This window comes from Vitis riparia, chromosome 7 (assembly GCF_004353265.1).
Source record: "Vitis riparia cultivar Riparia Gloire de Montpellier isolate 1030 chromosome 7, EGFV_Vit.rip_1.0, whole genome shotgun sequence".
Classification (NCBI taxonomy): Eukaryota; Viridiplantae; Streptophyta; class Magnoliopsida; order Vitales; family Vitaceae; genus Vitis; species Vitis riparia.
The window spans coordinates 23,736,095-23,756,614 of NC_048437.1; the positions used below are offsets into that span (position 1 = coordinate 23,736,095).

At 34.9% G+C, this 20,520-nt stretch overlaps 1 protein-coding gene across 5 annotated transcripts; it reads right to left on the minus strand.

The window, feature by feature from the left end:
- Positions 1 to 259: 259 nt before the first annotated feature.
- On the minus strand, positions 260 to 19,579 carry LOC117919019 (GTPase-activating protein GYP7). Of its 5 annotated transcripts, none has more exons than XM_034836032.1 (13): positions 19,449 to 19,579; positions 19,251 to 19,313; positions 18,813 to 18,974; positions 18,055 to 18,150; positions 16,510 to 16,613; positions 11,421 to 11,680; positions 10,654 to 10,776; positions 10,486 to 10,574; positions 7,969 to 8,074; positions 1,230 to 1,327; positions 807 to 1,061; positions 642 to 725; positions 260 to 537 (listed from the first exon to the last, which is right to left on the minus strand). In XM_034836032.1, the coding sequence occupies exons 3-13, from the start codon at positions 18,936 to 18,938 to the stop codon at positions 523 to 525; spliced, it is 1,356 nt and encodes a 451-aa protein (XP_034691923.1). In that variant the 5' UTR covers positions 18,939 to 18,974; positions 19,251 to 19,313; positions 19,449 to 19,579; the 3' UTR covers positions 260 to 522. The 5 variants fall into 5 exon arrangements, with proteins under 5 accessions (XP_034691923.1, XP_034691925.1, XP_034691926.1 ...); XM_034836034.1 differs by having other exon boundaries at positions 18,813 to 18,913; positions 19,449 to 19,578; XM_034836035.1 differs by lacking the exon at positions 19,251 to 19,313 and having other exon boundaries at positions 18,813 to 18,913; positions 19,449 to 19,578.
- Between the last annotated feature and the right edge of the window lie 941 nt (positions 19,580 to 20,520).

The window sequence follows — 20,520 nt, forward strand, 5'->3', positions numbered from 1 at the left end:
AACTTAGTTCATTTAATGGCACTTTAGGTTCAACTCACTTAATTACACTTTAACTTAACTCACTAAGTGGTGCCTTGGCTTAGTTCACTTAGTGACATTTTAGGAAATTTCTTAATTTCACTTTAAGATAATTCATCTAGATGTATTTTAGGTTGTTTTTAGTTGCACGTTAAAAATTGATGCCTTGTTTTGGCAAGGTCATTCAGCCAAAAAAAAAAAAGAATGAATGAATAAAAAATGGTATATTACAAAGACCAAATAATGTGAAAAAAAAAAAAGGTTCTGATTCTATTGTTTCTTGTTCTTCAAAGATACCAATAGGCTCTACAGATACAACTCGTGACAAAATCTTATGCAGAAGGTTTTTACAGCTAAAATCAACAAATCCTTGGAGAAGAAATGGTAATAAATGTGGGAAAAAGTTCTAAAAATTAAAGCCAAAACCTCAGTAACATGCCAAATGCTCCCAATGCCACCATCAGTTGGGTTAACCTAAAACAGATCGATGCTCTCCACCAACATCTATGATTTCTTTGCCTGCATGGGAAAACAAAATAGTTAAGAAGCTTGGGTATCTATTTAAATGTTATTTTCATGCCCAGATAGAAGTTTAGGACTGATAAAAAGATGGAGCTTATTACCTTGCTCAGGTACTTTTTGTGAAGTTTCAAAGCCTCGTTGCATGCTTTTTTTGCATCTAAATTTCCAGTAATGTCACCCAAGATCTGGATATGTAGTTCTACCATTCTTAAGATCAATGTAGACAGAAAAAAAAAAAAGGCCATCACACACAGAGAGAAAGAGACCTTTACAACGTCATCCAGACCCTTGGCCTCCTTCAAGAATCGCTTGTTCTTGGTTGCAAGGACGCTTGCAACAAGAAAAACAGCAAGAGAACTGTGTTGGTTCTTATATCCGGTCTTCACATTTTTTCTCTCAAATTTCCCACACTTCTTCAGCATCTTGCCATTTGTGTTTTGTGTAGAACTTTTATCTGCAGAAGCACTTGACTCCTCATATGATGAGAAAATGTTTGGGTTGTATTCCATGGCCCACATCAACTGAAATCAAATTTTGTTTGGTCTAAAGATAAGCCAATCAACAGAAAATACTAGAATAGAACCCAGACAAATTCGAAGAAAAATTTTCAATAACAGTGGCTTGTCATTTATAAAAGATAGCCCATGAATGGGAAGGATTCAAACATTATATTGGTTCTTACTTCTTACCTCCCATAGGTACAATGCATCCACAAAAGAGAACTCCCTACGGAAAAGTACCATCAGCATCCGAAATGCAAATAGATATTCCCCCCCATCTAGATCCTCTGCCAAACAGAACAAAACAAGTATGACCATGAAGGGCCTATTTTGAAGTATATGCACATATATGATCATCTCTACATTACCATGCATCTCTGGCCTCTCTAAGGACCTGTTTTTAAGTCTGCACAGATACATGTGTCCTACGTCACAAGCATCTAGATTCTCTCTGAAATATAACAAATTGAGAATGATCAAGAAGGGCCTTTTTGAAGTGTGTGCACATATGCATCTGTCCATCCATTACCATACATCTATTGGCCTCTCTCAGGCCCTGTTTTTTAAGTGTGAGTGCACATACATACATCTTACATTACAGGCCTCTCTCTGTAACAGCAGAAATAGCTTTTGGCATATTTTAGGGAGTTGGGATAGGACCGAATTTTCATGGGTTCTTTTTCATACTTTTCTCATCTTTCGCCATCTCAACAACTTAAGTACCATAAGCAAACTATATCAAGTCAAAGATGTTATCCAAAATTGTCAATGTAACGAGGAAAATATAGTGCTCATGTAAAAAATAGTAACCAACGTACCTGCAATAATATTTAAAAATAAAAATACATGGAAATGCTTGAAACTATAAAATAAGGCCAATTTGGATATCCAACAACACAGCTAAGTGTAATATATGAGTTTTGTGAAGACTTCCACACCCACCACCAAGACAATAGCGCGAAGCCGAAGAAAAAACCGATATCAAGCAAATTTTGACAATACAATGAGCAGACATACATATCAAAAAGTAAAGGAAAAACAAAAACTGTATAAAGACAACATGCATGAATGACATTCAAATATTGGAAGTTCTTTGTTTATATGGTATACCATTGTCACATATTTGTGCATGCACAAAACAGAAAATAGTACATGATCAATCAAATTCTCACAGAAAATTTGTGCAGATTACCACAGCTAAGAAAATATAATTATAGCATAGCAATAGCATTCCCACCAGAAAATTTAGGTTACTACATGAAGTTGCATATTTACACCAATTATACATATAAATTTGTCTAGTTGATTTGTTAGTTTATTTTTTGTCAATAGTAATTGTAGAATTATAGGAAGATTTAATTTGATGATCTGTCAGCAATGTTAGGGGCTAAAATTGAGGAGATCTACAGCTAACAGATCATCTTTTCTTATCCCATGATTTTAGGGGATTTGGTAGTCTGTTACCAAATCCGTAGATATGAGTTTCCATTTTTATAGCTTTCTGTTTTAGGTAGTTTTGATTTTTTTAGGTAAGTAGCAAATATCCCTAAAATAGATGAGTATTATCATCTATATATAGAGGAGAATGTAATCATTATGAAATATAGTGGAATGTTGAGTTTTTTCCTTCCACAACGATATGGTATCAGAGCATTCTCTGAACCCTAATTCCCTTATATAACCAAATACGGCAAACGTGATTCAACTGCTATCGTTTCCCAAATCACCACCAATCAGGAAGCCATGGCTTCCAGCAACAGTAGTGCAAATAGTAACCTCATGCCCATTATAGGACACAAACTAAATGGGAACAACCATCTCCAATGGTCCCATTCCGTAATGATGTTCATATGCGAAAAGGGAAAAGACGATTATCTCAATGGAGTTGTTGCCAAATCGAACAAGACAGATGAAAAGTTCAAAGTCTGGAATGCTGAAAATAATATGGTCATGTCATGGCTCATTAATTCCATGACAAATGACATTGGAGAAAATTTTCTTCTCTATGGAACAACAAAGGAGATTTGGGACGCTACCAAGGAAATGTATTCTAACAATGAGAATACGTCGGAATTGTTCGAGGTGGAGAGTGTTCTCCATGACTTCCGCCAAGGAGAGTTAACGGTGACTTAGTCCTTCAACACACTCAATCGCTACTGGCAGCAGCTGGACTTGTTCGAGGAGCACAATTGGAACTGTCCGGGTGATGGAATCAGGTATAGACAGATTATTGAACGGAAAAGAATATACAAATTTCTGATTGGATTAAATAAGAATCTCAATGAAGTACGAGGAAGAATCTTAGGATCCAAACCACTACTAAATATTCGGGAAGCATTTTCAGAAGTTCGGAAAGAGGAAAATCGAAAGAAGATCATGATGGGCTCTCAAGATTCTATGACAAATCCTGAGAGCTCAGCCCTTGCAGTTAGAGGAAATCCATCCAACAACAATGATCACAAACCAAAGAAAGGGCGACCATGGTGTGATCATTGTCAATGTCCTGGTCACACCAAGGACACCTGCTGGAAGATTCACGGCAAACCTGCAAACTGGAAGCCTCCCCAGTTTGCCAATGACAAAGAAGGACGGGGCAACCTCGTCTCCATGGATGAAAAACCATCACCCAAACCCACTCCCTTTAGCAAGGAACAGATAGAAGTCTTACAGAAATTGTTTAGCCAATCCTTGCCTGCACTTGCCCCCACTGTGGTTGGTAATGGTTCCTTGGCACAAAAAGGTAATTGTTTGAGTGCTCTAAATGTTAACAAGGAGAAGCTAAGTCCATGGATTATAGACTTAGGAGCATATGATCATATGACTGGAGATGAGAAGCTTTTTTCCACTTACAATCCATGCTATAAAAATTTAACTATGAGAATAGCCGATGGTTCACTCTCAAAGGTGGCTGGTACAGGTTCTATTAGAGTTTCAAAGAACATCACTCTTGATTCAGTTCTCCTTGTGCCAAAATTAAATTGCAATTTACTGTCCATTAGTAAACTCACTCGGGATCTCAACTGTGTTACTAAATTTGGCTCAAATCTGTGTGAATTTCAGGTCTTGGACTCGGGGAAGACGATTGGTAGTGCTAAGATATGTTCGGGGCTCTATCTTCTAGAGGTTAATGATCCTCCTCAAGGATCAACTCATCATTCTGATTATTCAGTGTCCAAGAGTCCTATTTTTTTGTCTATGAGTCAGTCTAATAATGATAGTGCAATTATGTTGTGGCACTATAGGTTAGGTCATCCAAATTTCTTATATCTTAAGAAGTTGTTTCCTTTATTATTCCATAATAAAAATCCAAATGAGTTTCAATGTGAGATATGTCAATTTTCTAAACATATTCGTAATTCTTATCCTAACCGATCCTACAAAGCATCTCAACCTTTTTCCATGATTCATAGTGATGTATGGGGTCCTTCTAAGATAAAAAATGTTCCTGGTTCATTTCATTTATTGATGATCACACTAGACTCACATGGTTATTCCTCATGAAAGAAAAATCAGAGGCAAACCAGATTTTCAAAACCTTCAACACCATGATCCAAACACAATTCCAAGCAAAAATCCAAATTTTGAAAACTGACAATGCCAAAGAGTATTTCAACTCCATTCTTAATGATTATCTTTTGAGTCATGGTATAGTTCACCAAAGTTCCTGTGTCAACACTCCTCAGCAAAATGGTATTACTGAAAGAAAAAACTGGCATCTTCTTGATGTTGCTCGCTCCCTAATGTTCTCTACCCATGTACCAAAATTTTTCTAGGGTGAAGCCATCCTCACTGTCGCCTATCTCATAAATAGGATGCCATCTCATATTCTCGACTTCCAGACTCCCGGTCAAATTCTTCTTCAATCCTTTCCCAATACTCGTCTCATCTCCACAATCCCATTCAAAGTTTTCGGGTGCTCAGCTTTTGTCCATGTCCATCAACAACACAGGGACAAACTTGATCCTAGAGCTCTTAAATGTATTTTCCTTGGGTACTCTCCAACTCAAAAAGGATATAAGTGTTACTCACAGGCCACTAAACGGTTCTATCACTCCATGGATGTCACCTTCTTTGAGCAACAACCTTATTTCTCCAAATCTGATATTCAAGGGGAGACTAATTTTATCCAGGAATACCAGCTTTGGGATATTGAAGAATCATCTCATTTCTCTCCTAATTCTGACCAACCCTGCCCATCACTAAATCATGAATCCATTCCTCCTCAAAATCTCTTCCTTGAGTCTCCTCACTTCCTAGAATCTCCTTCTCAAGATCAAACCAACAATCCGCCTACTAATCCACCTCCTCAAAATCTGGACACTATTCAATCAACAAAGAATGATGAGTTGATTACCTACTCAAGAAGGAGAAAGAACCAAAAGGAGATGGAACAACAAGCATCTCTTGAGCAAACCCAAGAGTCTAACCCAAGTTCTAAATCAAGTGAAGATCCATCAGGCAACTATAATCCCGAAACTAATGATGATAGTGACTTTCCTATTGCTGTGAGAAAAGGTGTAAGATCATGCACAAAACACCCTATATACACATTTGTGTCATATGAAGGACTGTCACCGAAGTTCAAAACATTTGTTGCCAACCTCGACAACATCCAGGTTCCTAATAATATACAAGAAGCTCTTGGCTCACCTGAGTGGAAATCAGCAGTGTATGAAGAAATTCATGCACTTGAAAAAAATGGAACCTAGGAAATCTCAGAATTACCAACCAGAAAATGCCCAGTAGGCTGCAAATGGATCTTCATAGTCAAATATAATGAAGATGGGAGTGTTAATCGATTCAAGGCACGACTGATTGCAAAGGGATTCACTCAATCATACGGAATCAACTATGAGGAGACATTTGCCCCTGTAGCCAAGTTAAACACAGTTCGGGTTCTACTATCTTTGGCTGCAAACCTTGACTGGCCTCTCCACCAACTAGATGTCAAGAATGCATTCCTAAATGGGGACCTAGCTGAAGAAGTTTACATGGAAATTCCTCCAGGATTTGAGACACAAACTACACGCAACAAAGTTTGTAAACTTAGGAGATCTCTATATGGGCTCAAGCAATCTCCAAGAGCCTGGTTTGAAAGATTCACAAAGGTAGTTAAGAAACATGGCTACTCCCAATGTTAGACGGACCATATTCTATTTGGTAAACACTCTCTTGCAGGAAAGCTTGTTGTCCTCATTGTGATGACATAATTCTAATGGGAGATTATGAAGAGGAAATCTGCACCATCAAAAGTTTTCTAGCTGCAAAATTTGAGATCAAGGACCTTGGGAATCTCAAATACTTCCTAGGTATGGAGATTGCAAGGTCAAGAAAGGGAATCTCTGTCTCACAAAGAAAATATGTCCTGGATCTCTTAAAAGAGACTGGAATGCTTGGGTGTAAGCCAGCAGATACTCCTATGGATCCAACAACCAAACTAGGAGCTAAGGAAAATTGTGCACCCGTGGATAAAGGGAGATACCAAAGATTAGTGGGTAAACTAATATACCTATCTCACACACGACCAGATATTGGTTTTTCTGTCAGCATGGTAAGTCAATTCATGAATAATCCAAATGAAGAACACATGGAGGCTATGTATAGAATCTTGAGATACCTGAAACTAACACCAGGTAAAGGATTATTTTTTGAGAAGAACCAAAGAAGAGATATTGAAGTGTTCAGTGATGCGGATTGGGCAGGATCAGTACAAGACCGAAGATCAACTTCAGGATACTGCACATATGTGTGGGGTAATCTAGTCACATGGAGAAGTAAGAAGCAATTAGTGGTGTCAAGGAGCAGTGCAGAAGTTGAATTCCGGGCAATGGCACACGACATTTGTGAGGGAATATGGTTAAGAAGGGTGCTAAAGGAATTAAAGATTTCAGATAAAGAACCTATGAAAATGTTCTGTGATAATCAGTCAGCAATCAGCATTGCAAAAAAATCTAGTACATCATGATAGAACAAAACATGTGGAAATTGATCGACATTTCATAAAGGAGAAGATAGAGGAAGGAATAATCAAGATGTTGTACGTGCCTACATGCCTTCAAACAGCTGACATTCTTACTAAGGCTCTACCGAGAAAGGTGTTTGATGATCTGAGTTCCAAGCTGGGGTTAATAAATATTTACCGCCCAGCTTGAGGGGGAGTGTAGAATTATAGGAAGATTTAATTTGATGATCTGTCAGCAATGTTAGGGGCTAAGATTGAGGAAATCTACAGCTAACAGATCATCTTTTCTTATCCCATGATTTTAGGGGATTTGGTAGTCTGTTACCAAATTCGTAGATATGAGTTTCGGTTTTTATAGCTTTCTGTTTTAGGTAGTTTTGATTTTTTTAGGTAAGTTGTAAATATCCCTAAAATAGATGAGTATTATCATCTATATATAGAGGGGAATGTAATCATTATGAAATATAGTGGAATCTTGAGTTTTTTCATTATGAAATATAGTGGAATGTTGAGTTTTTTCCTTCCACAACGATAGTAATGTTAAAAGGTTTTAATCTTAAATGGTATTGAAAATTGATGAGTAAAAATAAATTAAACAATCAAAATTATCTCTAATGAATATAATTTCTTTTTTGGATCAGAAGCAAACAGATTTATAATTTTTAAATACAAGCATAGGACAAGTAATACTTCCAAGATATACAAAAGGAGATTTGAAGAAGAAGAAGACCAAAAAGAACAACTTGAAAATAGCAGCAAAACTGTCATTCATCTCAAGGATATGACCAGAACTCTAATAAAGATAAAATATACCCAATGTCTTTGTTTTCCTAGAACAATAAAATTTGGAAGTGGACTTCTCAGTAAAACAAGCATTATGGCGAGGATTAAAACTAAGTGTGAATACAACTAACCTGACAAAAAAGCTAAATAAATAAATAAATTTTAAAGGAATGGTCAGCATACCAAGGTGTTGATGGAGCTGAGGATCAACCGCTTTAATTATTTCTGAAAGTGTACCCAGCTGAGATTGCACACCTATAGAATTGGTACTAACCCTGAAATTTTCTCTCTTTTTTGGCACAAAAAAAAAAAAAAAGTAAAAAAGGGAAGAAGAGGGATATGAGTTTTAAACTCAAGTAGCCTGAAACATTAAAAAGATTAAATAATGTGAAATGCCATACAAGCCTAAATTGAGGTATAATTCTGAGACAAAAAGCAACAGCAAATAAAGTCACTTCCAATTTTATTATAGGCGAATATAAAACAATTGCACAATGATGAATCCTAATTATCAAGTAGAATCAAGATCTGTCATAATTAAGATTGAAACAAATACCACACACAGTGACAATCCATATACATGTGCGTGTGTGTATGTGTTTGACTTGTGAAAAGAAATTTTTAGGCACCTGATAATTTAAAGAGAAGGTGGAATTCTCCAATTCTGTTTAAAACTTAATTCCAGCTGCAGTTGGTGTCAGTGCATGTTCGTGCGTGCGTGCGTGTATGTGTGATTCCCACTCTATCTAAGGCAACTGTTTAACCATTTTGATTTAAAAGAAAAGATTTGAAAAAATGAAACAAATTAACAAATTGTGCATGCATTTTCATGATTCAAGAGAAATAAATCTGGATACTTCTTAAAAGCATCATTGCATAAGAAAATGAACAGTCAGTGCATTAAAGAACCATCTTATCAGGTTTAAGGAACCCAATTCAGCACAAATAATTTATATTTGATAGGCATAACAACTCTGAAATACTAGAAACAAGAGATGCCAGATTTTTTGCTTAAAAGTGTCAAAACTAGGATATCTGTAGAAATTCAAAATTAGCAAAAATAACGAGAAGTACCGGCAACAAATCTATTTAAATCAGGAGTTCCTATAAAGTAACTATTTAAAACAGAAGTTCTAGACACATTTGTTTCTCTCTCAAAAATGCCAAACTTGCTAAGTCTAGTTAAATGACTCCATAGTTAAAAAAAAATCTAGTTTTCCACAGGTCCAAACTTGGGGACATACTTTTGATAAAAAGAATGATATGATGAATAAATACATGGGAGAAAAGAGGGTTTAGCATGAGCATAGCTCAAGGTCTCCAGTGTTAACGTATTCAATGATTCAAATTTGTTCCATATCCTTTGAAGGGGCTACTTCATATGTAACCCTCCTCTATTAATTGCAGTTGATAAACTGTTAAGCAACCACCTAGAACCCCTTCCACACTGGTGGGCACAAAATCCCACACCTAAAAACATACATAAGGAGAAGAAAAAAGAAAGGAAAATGTGAAAGATAATAATACCTAAGGGAGGCTAGGAAAAATGATGCTAGTATTCCAGACAGCAGGGGAAAAAACATTTCTTTAAGTATTTCATTTTCACGCAGAATATGAAAAAGCAAGCTTGCACTTTGTAATTAGTTTTAACTTCTAACGTCACTTGTTAAATAGTAACAAATATCAATATCAGTTAAAAACAATGTAATGATCTTTTATTAACTACCGATCACAAGCAAGAATCCAACTCAACTCAACACTCAACTAAGCCTTAATTCCAGTTATTCAGGGTCGGTTACATGCATCTGCCTTTTCAGTATTCCACACTACCTACTGCCATATCAGGTGTCAACTTGTATTACACTATTACATCTTTTTTTCCAACTAAACATGTCCATTTTGGCATCTCCTTGTAATTCCTTGATGAATATTGACTTTCTTACAGGTACGGTCATTGATTTTCACAGCACATGAGCAAACCAACTCAATGAACTTTTTCATAAAATTGCTACCTACTGTAGCTACCTCTAATTTATCTTAGTCATTTGTTTCCATTGTACTTTTCTTGTCTTTCCATTATCCATCACAGAACCCTAATTTCAACTACACTCACTCTCAAGACATAGGAACCCTTTATCATAGTCTCATCACTAGCAGGAGTTAAACCAAAGTTTGCTTCATGTCATTGAGAGGCTAGATGCCAACAATAAGATCTGAAATTAGATTCATGATTACATGGTAGAAGATTTATGTTTCTCAACTATGCAGGGGGATTATTCACCAAGCAACAAAACATAGAAAAAGTAGAAGAAATGGAAAAATCCAAGGAAAATGAATCTTTGGAAGAAAACAAATGGTCTCTTCATTTAATAATGATTTAAGTCAACATAAAAAATGTGTTCAAATAGTTCTTCCATTATTCTTGAAGCAGAAGAACGGGATTGGAGAATAGGACTCCAGTTAAAAGTTGAAGACAGTTTTTAAAGAAGGACCTTCAACTAGAGTTCTGAATCACAAAGAATAGAATCAGCTAGACAGTTGATCCTTTTTTATATCACTCGAAAGTTTGGCTACCAGGTATGCAATAATACTGGTATGTCCAAATTATGGAACAGTACCTTGTCAGAATATTTTGATGAACAAGGAATACTCAATCACATTTGTGAACGTCACCTTCAAGGAGAAAAAATAGATGCATACCAATCTACGCATTGCTCGCTCAAAGCACCAAAATGCATCCGCTTCATTTTCAATGAGAATTACCATAGGAGAGCAAATATCATTCATTCCTGCTCAAGAAAGATTAAGCTACCAATGTTAAATCTTTAATTTTTTCAGTCAAAAATTCGGAAATTTACAGTAAATTACCTTGGCAGTAACCAATATCATTGTCCATCCAGGCATAGACTGCAAGAACATCCCAGAGCTTCGCCTGATTGGCTTCATTCTCATAAAACATAAGTGTTCGATCTGTGCGAACAACATCTAAACCTACAGGCCAAATTTCATAGGTCATGTTAAGGATTATTGGACATTGAAAGAATTTAATAGAAAAAAGGGCTTAATTTCAAGGATACAATGGAGAACATATCTGTAGACAAAGCTGAATGGAGAAAAAGAACTGATATAGGCAACTCAAAGAAGTTAGGATTAAGGGCTTTATTGAGTTTGGTATGTCATGATTTATAGGAGACCAATAAAATATACCAACAATCACAAGATAAGCCCAGTACAATTTGAATGGAAATACAGAAGCCTTTTCTTTTTCTTTTTCTGATAGGCAGAAAAAGAGACGGTATATCCCTATGTAACAAGTTTACTCTCAGTTTGGCATATTCTACAGGGTTAAATGTTTTGTTTGGCACTTCCAACCCAGGTGTAACTCATTGGCGATGAGATATCCATGTTGGGCCTAACACAATGGTCAATATCCTAGTTGCATTGGTGTGTCTAAGTAAGTACAAGTTATTAGCACGAAGATGTTTAATAAGCTAGAACGGAGCTGCATGAAATCGCATTGAGAGTCACTGTGGCAGGGGCAAGAAGCAAATAAAGGAGTAAAAACAATGCAGCAAACCGAAGCAAAATTAACTTCAAAACTCTATTTTAAACTAAGTTTTGCACAATTTGCATACCAATTTGGTGCAACATGAGCTTCCACTGAATCACTTTCTTGTCTGGCACAGCATCATCTACATGCCCCCCATCATCTAAAGGTGAATCGAGAGGAGAGGGTGTTGATGTGGCTCTGATATCATCCTGTGAATTGTCATTGGTGGAAAGATCTTGTACTGGTCGACCATCTACAGTGACAATCGGTGTTGTAATAAACTTTCCACTGCCAATAACAGGCGCCATCTTTTGACACTCAGCCTTCAGTGCACCATACTGCTGCCTAAAAAGATCAATATAAATTCAATCGAAATTCAATTTATGCCTATACATATGGTTTTCAGTTTTCACTGCAAAATTATGAAGGTCAAAGACAAATAAATCAACACAAGAACATAGAGGATAGCATGGCAAGCCACTTACATGACCTCTGTTGATAATTATTTGTGAGGGTATACTGTAATCTGAGTACTGGGGTTATTATTGAAGTGCAGTATATAAAATTTACAAATTCAGTTTATTCTTTTCTAGTTAATAACACTTACTCTTCTCCTATTCCTATGGTTTTCTCACCTAGTAATGCTAGCATTCCCATCATGCTTACACAAGAAGAGTATAATCTTCTTCTCAACCAATGTCTTCAATCAGTGAGTCAGTCATCTAGTTCCACAGAGACTGCTATTTTGGGTCATTCATATACTACCACTGTTTTATTTTCTTCTACCTCCCATTCTTCCACTTGAATTATAGATTCAATAGCCTCTTCCCAAATGACTGGTAAGTCTTCAATTTTTTCAAACATTCCTAATTTGTCCATAAATTCATTTGTTATTCTTGCTAACGATTCTAAATCCCAAGTATTGGGAGAAGGAACCGTCTGTCCTGTTCATAACTGATAAAAATTAAACCAAGACGATATTCTATGACTTATATCTCTTGTGATTTTTAATTGTTCGATGTTGGATGGATTTTTTTTATATTTATTACTACGTACACTGTGTTAACTTTATTAAAGTAATTCAATGATATCAAGCTATGATCAACTAAATTTTTAAATGCATTCATTATATTTTGGCATAGAAATTTAAATGTATTTTAAATTTCAAACTCAAGTTGACTTTAAAAACCAATTGGACAAACCTAAATTAAATTCCATCCAACCTATCATCTAAACCGAACCAAACCAACCTTAAACAAGCTTAGTTTGGTTAGATTTATCCATTACTAAAAGGCCGGTTCAATTGATTCAAGCATAAACTGACCATGTTGGTTCAATTAATTTTCCTTCAAAAACTGATCAAATCACACCTTTTTACACCCTTAGTTTCTTCAATGTAGTGGCATTCTCAATTGGGTCACCCTCCACTTCATATTCTTCAGTTTATGGAATTTCCAGATATATCAAAGTCCAAGTTAGAATGCCAAGCCTGCGAATTCTAGTCCTTTTCATCTAATTTCATTCAGACATTTAGGGTTCATATCGTGTTCCTACTTCCTAGCATTTTAGTATTTAAGTATTTCTTAAGTTTTATTAATGATTATTCTAGAGTTACTTTGTTACATTTGTTAAAAAGATAAATCAGAAATTGCTTCTATATTTTAGTCCTTTTTTCATACAACAAAAATTCAGTTTAATGTGTCCATTAAAACATTTTTGTTCAGATAATGCTTTGGAATTCTTATATTCTTCTATCACTAATTTTGTAAGAATAATAAGATTATTCATTAGACACCTATAAAAAAAAAAAAGATTATTCATTAGACATCCAGCTCTTACGCTCCCCAACAAGATGGAGAGGCGAAGAGAAAAAAACACCTTTTGGAAGTCGTTTCTTCACTTCCTTTTTTCATATGCAAATTCCATAAAAGTGTTGAAGCGATGTTATTTTTACTGTTTGTTTTCTCATTAATAATTTCCTATCCAGTGTACTTGGTAATCAATCCTCATTTTCTGTTTTATATTCAAACCTTTCATTGTTTTCTCTTCATCCATGGCTCAGATGTGTTTGCTTTGTGCATTATATGGCTTTAGGTTCAGATAAATTCTCCTCGGGCCACAAAGTGCCATCCTTGGGTATTCCAGAACTAAAAAGGTTACAAATGCTTTATCTAACTACAGGTGGATACTTGTGTAGACGTAATATCTTTTTAGTTTACCCCTTTTTTTCTTCTGAAGGGTTGATTCTTGATGAATAACTCGTCTTGAGCTAATAATCTTCCTCTTCTTATTATTCCTATGTCTGAACTGGTTACATCATCAGTTTCCAAAGTTCACTGGTCTCAGAAACTTTTGTAGGTCTACATGAGCATGAAAGTGACCAGGACTGAGATTGCTCCTCTAGTTGAACAACCTGTCATTCAATGGTCAACTTCTGACAAAGGTTTATCTCCTATTATTGATCCTTTGATTTCATCTAATATTGATCTCCCTATTGCTGTTCAGAAAAATAAGAGAACCACTAGTCAGTATCCTATTTATAAATGCCTTGATTTTGTGCATTTTTCAATCCTTTGCTTTATTTTTGTCAATTATTGTTATTTCCAAGAATTACCAGGAAGCTTTCTATCATCCTGGTCGGAAAGCTACTATGGAAGAGGAGATGAATGCTTTGTATAACCATGACACATGGAATTTAACTACTTTACCAGAGAAAAAAAGAAATTATTGGTTGCAGGTGGGTTTTTGTTTTCAAATACCACCCAGAAGGTATTATTGAGAGGTTGAAAGCAAGACTGGTTGCCAAAGGATATACACAAACATATAGTGTTAATTATTGTGAGATTTTTTTCACCTATGACTAGAGTCAACTCAGCGCACTTGTTAGTTTCCTTGATTGTTCATTTTGACTAGCCTTTATACCAACTTGATGTCAAAAATACGTTTGTATACAGTGACTTGTAGGAAGAAATCGATATGGAGCAACCAGCATTTGTTGCTTAGGGGTAGTCAAGAAAGGTCTGTAGGTTGAAAAAAGTTATATATGGGTTGAAACAATCCCCTTAGGCATGGTTTGATAAGCTTAGTGGAGTACTAATCTCTCATTGTTGTTCTTTAAAGTTTACTAAGATCACTCACTCTTTGTAAAGAGTATACGGTTAGGTATGGTGGCTTTAATTGTTTATGTTGATGATACATTTGTATATGATAGTTATATATGTAGGATTGAATAGGTGAAATTACAATAGCTTAGATATTTCCTGGGCATTGAGGTTGCTTGCAGCAAGAAAAGATTGGTTTTGTCTCAAAGAAAATATGTGCAAGATTAATGGAGACCGGTAGGTTAGGACCGAAACCCATAAATGTATGTATGGATCCTAATGCATAGTTAGACAAAGTAAATAGTGTGGATTTTGTTAATACAAGAACACATAAAAGTTCTGTTGGAAAACTTATATATTTGACTACAATTCTTCTTGATATTTCATTTGATTTAGGTGTTGTTAATCAGCATATGGAGTCCTAAACAAGTGCATTGAGATGCAGTTTATGCACTTTGCCCTATTCTTAGAAATTTGAAAGGAATAATTAGGATGGCTATTTTATGTAAGATGAACATTGAACTTGACATTGTCACTTATTCATATATTGATTAGGTCAGTTTCGATGCAACAAGCAATCTACTAGTGGTTATGACACTATCGTGAGAGGTAATCAGGTAACTTGGAGAAGTAAGAAGCAAAATATTGTGGTCAGAGTACAGTGATATGGCTCGTGCTACTTGTAAGCTCATGTGGATACAAAACCTTATGAAAAAACTAGATGTTGAAACTAAGAAGCCAATATTTATGTGTTGCTACAATAAGTCACTACATACATTGCTAGTAATCCTATGTTTCATGAGCACACTAAATATATTGAGGTGGATGGGTACCAAGTTGAAGGATGGAAAGCCATCAGGAAGGTGTGGGACCTCGTTAATAGTAGGGTTGCTTTTGAAGTGGGTAATGGAACAAGGTGAAAGTTTTGGAAGGATAGGTGGTATGGGAAGGAGCCTTAGGTGTGTCCTTTTCCTTCTCGTATACTCTTGATTTGTCCAAAGATGCTCAAGTGGTAGATTTATGGGATGAGATAGTGGGGGATCATTAGAATCCGTGTTTCTACCTTGTATTAGAGACGGGAAGGACAATACCCTTCCCATCAGGCATTTTTTGGAATTCATAGGTGTTGACTAAAGCAAGCTTTTTTTCTTAGGAAGCCTGTTAGGGAGAAGTTTTGACATTAGATCAGCTTCAAAGAAGACAGTGGTCATTAGAGAATAGATGTGATTTTTATACAAATAAAGGGGACTCAATCAATCACATTCTTCTTCACTATGCCAAATTAATGATTTTATGGCAGTTATTGCTCTCCTTATTTGGTGAAGCTTAGGTGCTCCCTTCTACAGTCAAAGAAATTCTATTAAGCTAGCACAGCTTGCTTGTAGGAAGAAAATGGAAGAAGGTATTTTTTAGACAAAAATCCGGAAGAGCTTTTAAAAATGAGGAGCAGTCTGATTTGCAATTTTTGTTCTTAAGTAACTTGTTAGTTTGGGATGTGATATACATTAAAGAAAGCTCAATGCCTTTGATTGATTTTGTAGACTAGTTGAGATCATGTTGAGAGATGGAGTGTTGTTTTTTGTGTTCTCCCTTTTGTGGTTTTGTCATTATTTAACAACCTTAGCAACCATGATTTCAAACTCAAACTGGAGGCCACAATTTAAGGTAACCAGTTCACAGGGTCCAACTAGCTGGTCTGTGACAAAAATAAAGCAATAACAAACCAGATGGTCTGTGACAAAAAATAAAAGGAAATCTAATGCATATCATTTTGATAATTACCCAAAGCAATTAGTACCACAAACCCATCAAGTAAACATAGTTTACACCCCAAAATATATTTCTCTTAATATTTTTTAATGCCATCATACCCCCCCAAGAGCAGGACTGCTTGATCATCCAGTAGTTCAATTGTCAAGCCCAAATTGCAGTTGGAAACTTATATGAGCATATACTTTTCAAGCTGAAACCTAAGAGGAAAAATAATAACCTGACATAATAAAATGATTCCCAACAGTGCTGAACTTGAGCTATGTCCAATATTTACAGTCATAATTTGCACGAAAATATTACCTCCTCTGTTGCCTGAGCTCATTTCGTTCATCAAAGGTGCTGTTGGGATCAAAACAACCCAACAAGAACTCCCAAACTACCCCTTTGATTGATGGATGAACACCCTGGAATGAGCACCAAATTTAATTGAATGTTTTATGTAAAAATATATCGATCTGATACATGAAAAAGCATCAAACATATAGTCCACAAGCATACTGCAAATGGCAAAATCAACAGTTACCATCAGATATTAGCTTATGAGTATGGCAATATGAGTACAATAAGAAGTTAAAACAGAAAAGGGTAATCCCCAAACAGGACAGGATTTAAGATGTTAGGAGGAAAGAAAAAAGATGTATAGATCCAAATTTCAAAAGAATGTTTATCCATCAGGATCCATCAAGCTCTCCCTTCAATATCAGAATCCGCTAACTCATTCACTAACCTTAGCAATTACAAGAATGTCAGAAGTTTTTCAATGCTTTGTGAATTACAAGAAAACTACATGGACCTTTAAACTGCTACAAAATTAAGAGATAATGCCTCAGATATTGACTCCATCAGCTGCATTAGGATTTTTTATGGTTTATCTGTGGTTTGTAAATTAATGACATGGACCTCAAATTCCATGCAGATGTTCTTAAAAACTGCTGGTTTGTTGGATACTTTTACAAATTTTGAGATAAAGGATAAAGGTTGATGCAGATACCTTTCGTTTCCTTGGTCTATTTTCCGGAACACTTCTATGTTTCTTCTTCCCTTATACCCAAGATTCAAGAAGATAAACATCAATGCTCCAATAAACACAAGTTCAAGTTCTAGAAGAAAAAAATCAAAGACATGGAACCAGCTATAGAACACTAATCATAATGATTTATTAAAATCTCTATCGTTTTCTTCAATAGAAAGGGTACTTTAATCGGTGAGTAAAATGATGACTATGTAAAAATAGCCATTTAATGGATATAGTCAGAATACAATTACTAATGTGGAAATCAAATAAATTAGAAGTCCTGTATCGCCCTAACGTACAAGGCACGCGATTTTTTTTCACTGAATTCAGAATCAAAAGAAATTGGTTATCCACTAGAGGCCAATTAGATGATACATGTCCAACTAGAGTGAATTACATTTTTTGCAATAATCTTCATGATTCAGCAACTCTTTCATAGTTATTACCAGTTAAATAAGTCCAACAGTAATTCTGTTCCATAAGTTCAGAAAGAAGCTTCAAATATCATAATAGTAGTAACATTTTGACAAGCTTACGTCCAAATGATGTATAATTGGGAATGCCTTTTATTTTTTTCCTTTAATCACACTGATATTCAAATTTTAAAGAAAGTCTCTATAATTTATGTGAAAATAGATTATGAGAGATACAAATGAGTCACATAAGTTGTAATATTAAATAAGAGAAAGAGAAACTCATCAACAACTTGTCCTAAAGATTGTATCTCAAGTTTGCAGGTTTGTACATGGAGCACTACGAGAACATTGTGAATTAGAAGTGTTTACCCTTGTTGGAGCACTACAACAACATTATGAATTAAAAGTGTTTACCCCTCGTTGGATCCGTCTAAGCACTTTTTCTATATCTAAATGACCATCTTGAGAGAAAGCAGCATGCCATCTTCTTGCACTAAGTGTTTTCCCTGCCTGTGAAAATAGAAAAAGAGGGTGCAAAATGCTTTTAGAGAACAAGTCCCATATAAGCATGTCATAGTGAAATGGCAAAAGAGGACTATAAACACAACCATGCAAACCCAACTCTTTAATTCAAAATTGTGGCAAGATGATATCTTGGGAAGTTACAGCATGCACTCAATAAGCCAATGATAACAAAAGACATAATTTCCAGTTTAGGACAACAAGGCCTTCAAGAGGTGCTATTGCCACATTTTTTAGCACAGATTTTCAGTGTGAACACACTCATCTCTGACAGAGCATATGCAATGCTGTAAACCATCCTTTGGCACAATTCTGAATTCAAGACTACAAGAGATGTGGAATAGTATTGAAAATTTGAGATGGTATATGACAGGGAGAGAAAGACATGAAAAAGGTCTATTGTAATTGATTCCATCAACTTTAAATAAATTATCAATATGCCCTTAATCCTTCTTCCAAGTTCCTGTAAGGTGCAATGTGTTTTGGCATTATTTTTAGGACATCAATTTCTCAGATACAAAAAAGAAACTACAGCCATTCCAGAAGACACCAAAGGAGGCAAGAAGAACTTGGCTTTCTGTGATAGTATAGATGACAGATGAAATAAACGTGACCCAAACAATTAAAAAAAAAAATGCAGATATGCTTACCCTCGGCTTAAATCGGATTTTCGGAACATCACTTTGGCATTCAGGTCTAATTGCATAAAATGAGTCCACCTCTCCATTTGCCGAATTCTTCATGAGGATCCCTGTCAATCCCTCACAGCAAACCATCCAATTAATCTCCCACTGCCACTTTCAACAAAATATCTAGAAGAAATAAACAACGTATCTCAATGTTTATTCAATCTGCAAATTCCCATTCCCAATTCAACAAAGATGTCATATTCCTGAACCAACTATGTGCCTATCATAGCCCAAGAAATTCAATTCCCTATCCAAGTTAAAATTTTCAATAATGTTAAATCAACATTCTCCAAACTACTTACAAAAACCATAAGCATTTGATACAAAAACCCCAATTCAAGAAAACCCAAAACAGAAAAAACAAAGTTGCACTGTATCTACAAGCAACCATTATTATACCCTTTTTGGAGCCAAAGAAAACAGAAAACCCAGATTCTGTATCAATGTATGACGGAGTAGACACTGAAACAAGGGCAAATATGATTAGGGTTTTGTTGGAATGAGACAAAGAGAGGGAGGGAGGCCTTGAAAATTGAGGAAAAAGACTGTTATGGCTTCAACGGTTGTGTGTTATTAGCAATTATATCCTCTTCTTACCCTTTGAAGTATCTGAATTGAGGACATTCAAAGGGTAAACAGCCGATCATCCAATAGAAAACTCCAAATAAGGGTTGGGATTTTCTCCTGCTTTCTCTCTCTTTTTCTCAGCATCTGCAGAGTCCAACTGTCGTTATTTTGTGAGGTGCTTTAATTTAAAATTTGAAAGTAACCAATGAACTTACATTAAAGTTTTTATTTGCATTTTGGAAAATATGTGAAAAGAAAATATCAATATAAACTGATAATCACTCCAATATAATGGCCATGTTTGGTTAGGCGGTCCGAAAAACTCGAGAGAAAATGGAAGGGGAAGAAAATAAGGAGGGAAAGTGAAAGAAAAGAAAAAATAAAAGAATTTAAAATAAATTTAAATTTAATAAATTATTTTTATATGTTTCTTTATACTTATTTTACTTATTTTTTTTTAATATTTAAAATTAAATTATTTTAAAATAGATAAATTTTTAATTAATTTTAATTATATTCTATTTTCTTTGATATTTTTCATAATAAAATCAAACAAAAAAAACAACTTTTTTTAGTTTTTTTTTTTTTTCTTTCTTTAATACCTTTTCAAAACCAAACATGGCAAAAATATGAGTTTGAAGTTTGCCTTAAAAAAATAATGACTTTTAATTATAAAAAAAAAATTGTTACTTAAATAAAAAATTCTTACTTAAAAGAACATAAGATTTTACATAGAAGTTATAACTTTTACCCAATCTAAGGCTTATACTACTCATCATGAAAGGATTATATAGGTGTAAGAGGGTAAAAAAAATTGTTCTTATTTAATTTTATAACATCAATTTCTTTTATTAATCAATTAGTCCCCTTGTCTATGATTTTTTTTTTTTATTAGTGATAAAAAGAAGAAAAAGTTATATAGACTACTAGTACTAAAAAGATAATTTTGTTTTAACAATCTTCAATATTAGTGCTATATACTTGTATACTTAATTGGTTATATCTTTATGCATCTTGTCTAGTATCATTATCTTGTCAATTGTTAATTGTTCTTTGTGTTATTTATATTAATTATTGTATTTTTGAGTGCCCTCGATATGTT

What these genes read in the sequence shown, in the direction of transcription:
- LOC117919019 (XM_034836032.1), bottom strand. Translation starts at nt 18,938, where the DNA reads ATGGTTTGCTGTGAGGGATTGACAGGGATCCTCATGAAGAATTCGGCA. An exon ending in AAATCCGATTTAAGCCGAGG is followed by an intron (nt 18,151 to 18,812) that starts GTAAGCATATCT and finishes CTATTTTCACAG; the next exon opens with GCAGGGAAAACACTTAGTGC. An exon ending in TTAGACGGATCCAACGAGGG is followed by an intron (nt 16,614 to 18,054) that starts GTAAACACTTTT and finishes TGCTCATTCCAG; the next exon opens with GGTGTTCATCCATCAATCAA.